Raw genomic sequence first — 6416 nt, 5'->3', positions numbered from 1 at the left:
CATCTAGTCAAATAGGAGCCTGTCCATACAGTATATTAGAGACCTCATCAGTTTGAGGTCTATTTAAGGTCATCTACTCACATTGTCACCCTGTCACTCTTCACTCAACATTTCAGCATGATGCAAACATTTGCAGTTTGTTGATAGCTAGTCATCTAGAATTATTTTTAAATTTTTAATTGTCGAATCTCAAAAAGAAATCATTCAAATAGTGAGCATTAAACGTGAGCACAGTGCCACTCAGTGGTCAGCTTGCTGATCTGCATATCATATCAAATGTATTTCTAGAATACATGTGAAGAGACATGTTTACATTGACAAGCAATTCATAATTATTGTCACTGGTTGCACTGCACCCCATCTTAAACACAGTCGGGCTGGAACGTACCCGCTATGTCTGTTCAGAGCCAGTCTATGCTACAGAGAGAACCTCGAGCCTTTCTAGTGGTTTCTAAATCCAGATCAAATCATACATGAGGTTAGTGACATTGAGAAGACAGTGTTGGTGATCTGTGTCAGATGAAATGGTAACGTTGTTGTCTGATAAAGAGAGATTAGACAGCTCTGTAGGGAAAAGGGAAATGCACTACTTGGTTATTTGGTCCGTATACCTTTGAGTGATTTCAGCTGAATCTCAGTTCATCAGGAACACTAATTTGCCTTCATTTTAAGTCCAGTCCACTCACCTACAGGACTTACACTAAAATGCAAGTGGGTTCTCAGCCTATACCCGTTTAATGCATACTGAAAATATGACTCCCATAATTCATCTGTACTGCATCATCACCATTGTGGGATAGTTGGGCTGGAGGAGTGATGTGTCCATGGTGTGAGGTCACTGTGAAGGATGGGGTCAGGGTCAGTCGGACCAGTCGTTCTCTTCCAGTTCGGAGTCGTCCTCCGAGTCGCTGTACTCCACTGCGATGCGACGGGACAGGATGGTGGCCACGTCATTCCCCACAGGCTCCCGCTTGGCCTGCTGCTCCTGCTGCTCCTGCACCTTCTTCAACTGGATACCTGAGGAACACAAACACACACAGACACATTCACACACAGTCTAAACTCATTTATACTGTATAAAACAACTCTGCCATCTCCAGAAGAAGAGTAAACGTCTGACTGCAGCAAAACTCACCCATGCGAATAGCTGACAGAAGGTCACTTCGAGGCTGGATGTCCTGTCTCTTCCTGTCACCGAGTCTTGCCAGTTGGGGGGGGGCAGGGGGTACTGGTGGTGGAGGGGGACCTGGGGGAGGTGGAATCATGCGAGGTCCTGGGGGAGGTAGAGGTGGGAGACCATAGCCTGTGGCCCCTGGCCTAGGTCCAGTAAGGGGGGTGGGGGATACCACGGGAGAGCCAAAGGCTGTCTGTGCGGATGGGATAAGAGGGGCTGGGGGAGGGGGTGGTGGTCCAGAACTGGCATAGTACTCCATTATACTGAGAGAGAGAGAGAGAGAAAGTCAGAGAGAAGGTTTTCAGTTTCTGAACGCAGAATTTAAGCTAACAACACATTAGTATTTACAAATCAGAGTTACCAATCTACATTCCAGATTTCTTGTACTGAGAGTTGTTACAATAACAGTACCTGTAGTCCGCAGGTGGAAGCGTCATAGTGCCATTTATTCTCTCAGTGGAGCGATGCAGAGGTGGGGAGTGGTGTGTGCGGTTGAGAGTCCCTTCTCTGTAACTGACTCCGATGCTGTGGTACTCATGCTCTACAGACTCTTGAATGTCTGCAGGCGGGTAGGGGTGAGCCAGGGCATGGTTGGATGCAGAATGTGGAAGACCTGGAGCAGTTGGGTAGTCTGGCAGGTCATGACCATATCTAAACAACAACAAAAAGTCATTGTGATTAACTCTTTACACTAACACGACAAGTTAATATGCCATCTGCAAAACAAATGGTGAAGGAAGCTGATTCAGACGACAATGGTCCTAATCACTGACCTGCTCTCTGGGGAGAGGGAGCCCTCAGACGACGCCCCCCGGTGGAGAGAGTGAGGGTGGCGGTGGTCTGGGCGGAGCTCTTTGTCGAACGCCATCATGTTCCACTCCTGACGGCGGTTTCTGGCTTTACGAACCTTCTTCACCTCGCGCTGAAGTGTGCCGTCAACACATCGCTTCTGCTCCTGAGAGAGGAAGAGAAAGAGAGAGAGAGAGAGAGAGAGAGAGAGAGAAAGAAAGAAAGAGAAAAAGAGAGAGAGAGGGGGATAGAGAGAGAAAGAAAGAGAGAGAGAGGAAAAGACAGAGGAAGGGAGAGAGAGAGGAAAAGAGAGGGGGTCATTTTGCTGATACTGTAGATGTAGAGTTATACAGGATATTGTATACACAAGTTGCACCAAAGAAATGAGTTGTTATTAAGAAGCAAAATGCATGAGGCTTTCTGAAAGGGTGACATTAAAAGGCTCTCACGCGTTGTCTTCTTCTCTCCTTCCTCTTGTCCTCCGTGTCCTGCAGCATCTTCTCCTTCCACAGGTCAAAGAAGTAGGACGGGTCCGTGTAGAACTTCATCCCATCGGTATGGTCATCTCTGTGTCAAAAGAGAGACTAGTTAGCTAGATGTCACAACTGCAGGTTAATGCTCGTCTGATGGGTGTATCTGTGCAGTGTACCTGTAAGCAGAGAGGATGCTGAGAGAAGGAGGCTTGTCGCTGGTGTTGTACATGTCCTCCACAGGGTTGGACGTGCTGCTCTTGGACACCACCTGCTGGTCCTGGACTGTAGAGCTTTTAAACGCCTTGCGCATGTTGATGTCCTGCAGAGAGACTGGAAAGCATTACAGTGAATGTGAGATTGATAGGAAGATGAACAGGAATAAGGAATAAGAAGATGCTGAGATAGAAAACAATAAGTAGATGATGGGCCATGCAGAACCAAAGAGGAGCAGGAGAACTAATGACTTAGTTGTCTTTCAACATTAGAGAGAATTATTATTTTATTTGTTCTTATTCCCTGACCCCAACTGACCCTCCTCCACAGTGGAATCCAGCTGGGTGACCTTGACAGCCAAGCGGTCGATGCGGTCTTGGAGACCGTTGGCACGCACATAAAATGTGTTAGCCTCACTAAAAAGCTCTCCAAAGACGTCCTCCGCATGTTTACCTGAGTTATGAAGAGAGGAGCCAAGGACAAATTAACTTTTTTTTAACCAAATCTCTAATTTTGATGTAAAGACACAATTTTTTACAATTTCAATTGGTTTTGAGAAACTTGCCCCACCACCAGTAGACTTCCTCATTGCTATTTCTGCAGTATGGGGGCTACGGATAAACATTAACAAAGGCTCCAAAAACACTCAAATTACATCCTTTTACAAATTGAAAAGCTCTCAGTATAGTGATGCAAGTCTTTAGATGTTGTACACATGAAAATGTGCAATTTGGAACTTTATCCGCAACATTGTATTCCATTTTGTTGGACTCGAGCGATACTTTTCCATGTGCAACAGTACGTAGCGCAGTTTCGCGGGGCCCGCCAGGTCTTTCTATATATTTTTGTAGGATTATTTATTAACATTTGGTCATGTGGCAGAGAGCAAAAATTGCTGTTTTATAGCTAATCTCATGCTATTCTACACAGTTTGCCATCAAAATAGTGCAGTTTTAAAGCTAATTTCCTGTAGTAGTAATAATCATTTAAAAAATAATGTCTTATGACATGTTCCATGCCTATGCCATCTGGGGGGCCCAACCTCCGGTTTTTAGGTTGGGCAGTGGTGTAAGTACTACTTAAGTCGTTTTTTGGGGTATCTGTACTTTAGTATTTATATTTTTGACAACTTTTACTTCACTACATTCCTATAGAAATAATGTACTTTTTACTCCATACATTTTCCCTGACACACAAAAGTACTCATTACATTTTGAATGCTTGGCAGGACAGGGAAACTGTCAAATTCACGCACTTATCAATAGAACGTCAATGGTCATCCCCCCTACTGCTTCTGATCTGTAGGACTCACTAAACACAAATGTTTCATTTGTAAATGAGGTCTGAGTGTTGGAGTGTGCTCATGGCTATCCATAAATAAATAAAAATCAGAAAAATTGTGCAGTCTGGTTTGCTAAATTTGAGGAATTTGAAATGATTTATACTTTTACTTTTGATACTGCAGTATATTTAAAACCAAATACTTTTAGTATTTTCCTGGGTGACTTAACATTTTCTGTTAAAGGTATCTTTACTTTTACTCGAGTATGACAATTGGGTACTTTTTCCACCACTAAGGGTGGTTTCTCAAAACCAAGTGAAATCGCAAAAAAAGTGTCTGAACACTTTGATAAGATGAAATTTACATTTAAAAAAAATGTAGATTTGGTAAAAACATTTGAACATGTCCTTTAATACAGACATTCACCTGTGTCCAACTGGTCAGACAAAGTCATGGGAGAAGTACATGTCGTAATTCACAGAAAAGAGCAAAGAGATTTGTTGAGGTCAAGTTGAACAGACAGGAGTAACTTAGTGATGGAGATTTGCACATGTCTGATGGGCCGGGAAACCAACCAAATGATTGAGATTTGCACATTTCAAACAACACTGAGTGAAGAGCATGTGACTGTGAAATCTGTCTCCATACTCTATCTCTTTCTCTACCTCCCTCACTCTCTCCTTTATCTGTTTCTGTGACACTAAGCTCTACGTTAAGCTCTAATCTCCAGTGACTTCATAAAACCCTACCCCACACAAACAAACACACACAAACAGCATGCAGACACACACACTGTAATGTGGGTATATATAGGACAGATGTCTGGTAAATTCTCCTACTCTAATTCTCTCTCTCCCTCCCCACACTCAAACACGCACACACACACACACACACACACCACATCTGTCAATATCAAATGTATTTTACCAAATAGAATTGAATCAATAAAAACACTTAAATGTACTGACTTAATGTATCTGCCTAAGCTGATCAGTTTTCCAGTGTAACACTGATGGATGAGGCTGTATAGGTCACTATTCTAGAGTATGCTGGCATAAGGCTGGTTAAGTGATAGGTGACTGCTTAATGCATATGATGAGGGGTTGTGACTGTGTGGAAGGTATGTCTTACTTAGACTGCTGAGCTGGCGTATGATGGCAGAGAGGGTGTTGTTGGTGACACACTCCAGCTCACTGCCAATCCCCTCGGGCAGCCCCCCTCGACAGAGATGCCGGGGCTCTATGTTCCTCTTGACCAGGGGCATGACCTCCCCTCACACCGCGCCACACCACCACCTGCTGGGACACACAGCCGCTGACAATGACAGTCACGTTCCGCACAGCCAGACACAAACAATCAATTCAGACCAGATTAAATCATGAGGCAGAGACAATCGACCCAAACCTCTCCGGATTACATTACTAACCAAATCCCACTCGTCTTACGTAATGCCATCAGGACACGTACAGGTTTCACCAGGCCACAAACGACTCTTTACTTCACCCCACAGCCTTTCATTTCATTCATGGAAAATTCATTAGAGGCAATTCATTGTATTACTCAACACCCCTTCAATCAAGACTTGTTTCCAGACCTATAACTGCATGAAAAGAGTTACAGATAGCATTCCATCACAAGAGAGTCCCACTGAGTGACTATAGGCTCAAACTATGCTTATTGTAAACAACCGGGAATCAAACCCCATTTCTGGGATTTTCAAGATTGTGTTGTTCAACTGAGCTAAAGCCCACGTTACCTCTGGGAGACGCAGGTTTTAGCATTCAGTCAAGGCAAGCATACTCATGCAACTGTTTAATAGTTATGCTATTATAAATGATGATTTGGCTTATCTAAGGGAAGGATATATGAGTTAAGTCATATTTGACGTAAGGACTATGCTAAATTTGAAAGTTAGGGGCCTTTCTGCAAATATTATGAATGGTGGCACATGCCACACAAGACTGGGATGAAGTTTAGCTATGTTAAAATCCCTAAACAATAGAACAAACAGAATGACATCGATTATCATGGCAAGCTTGATCACACATTTATTAACAACAACCCTTAAAGGCAAAGCATCTAACAGCCCTGAGCAATAGATTTCGCACGCATAGCAAGGTTGTCCCAACCAAAAGCTCTGTGGTGATTAGGAGAGACAATAAGTCTCAACTGTGCGAACAGTGAGTGCATTATTGATAGGCCTACTTTGTTTCAAACCACTTTAGAGCGATGCCATATCTTGATACATAGTAATAATTAAGTGCCTGCAACTCCAGGTGGACCGGTTTATTATCAAAGAGCGGTGGTCTGTGACCCGTGACTGAGGGTTTTTAAATAGCATCATCCTAATTGTAGTATATATATAAAATAGACTTAAACAGACATAACAAGAGAGGGGAGACATGGGGATATGATTAACAACATGATAAAGACGGAAAGCTCACCAAAAGTGTCCTTTCAGCTGCGGTCCACCGGTCGAGTTGCC

At 43.4% G+C, this 6416-nt stretch overlaps 1 protein-coding gene across 1 annotated transcript; it reads right to left on the bottom strand.

Annotated features, from left to right (window-relative positions):
* Window positions 1–802: 802 nt before the first annotated feature.
* Window positions 803–5198, bottom strand: LOC120057582 (wiskott-Aldrich syndrome protein family member 3-like). The gene is made up of 8 exons (XM_039006159.1): window positions 5063–5198; window positions 2968–3102; window positions 2613–2766; window positions 2413–2530; window positions 1948–2129; window positions 1586–1825; window positions 1136–1437; window positions 803–1017 (listed from the first exon to the last, which is right to left on the bottom strand). The coding sequence occupies exons 1-8, from the start codon at window positions 5193–5195 to the stop codon at window positions 860–862; spliced, it is 1422 nt and encodes a 473-aa protein (XP_038862087.1). The 5' UTR covers window positions 5196–5198; the 3' UTR covers window positions 803–859.
* Between the last annotated feature and the right edge of the window lie 1218 nt (window positions 5199–6416).

This window comes from Salvelinus namaycush, chromosome 12, assembly GCF_016432855.1.
Source record: "Salvelinus namaycush isolate Seneca chromosome 12, SaNama_1.0, whole genome shotgun sequence".
Classification (NCBI taxonomy): Eukaryota; Metazoa; Chordata; class Actinopteri; order Salmoniformes; family Salmonidae; genus Salvelinus; species Salvelinus namaycush.
Note: the sequence above shows the minus strand (reverse complement) of the source record. Positions and strands in the feature narration are given on the sequence as shown.

Coding starts and splice junctions, on each gene's coding strand:
- LOC120057582 (XM_039006159.1), bottom strand. CDS start 5,195: ATGCCCCTGGTCAAGAGGAACATAGAGCCCCGGCATCTCTGTCGAGGG. Junction 2,767..2,967: donor GGATTCCACTGTGGAGGAGG/GTCAGTTGGGGT, acceptor AATGCTTTCCAG/TCTCTCTGCAGGACATCAAC. Junction 2,531..2,612: donor AGCATCCTCTCTGCTTACAG/GTACACTGCACA, acceptor CTTTTGACACAG/AGATGACCATACCGATGGGA.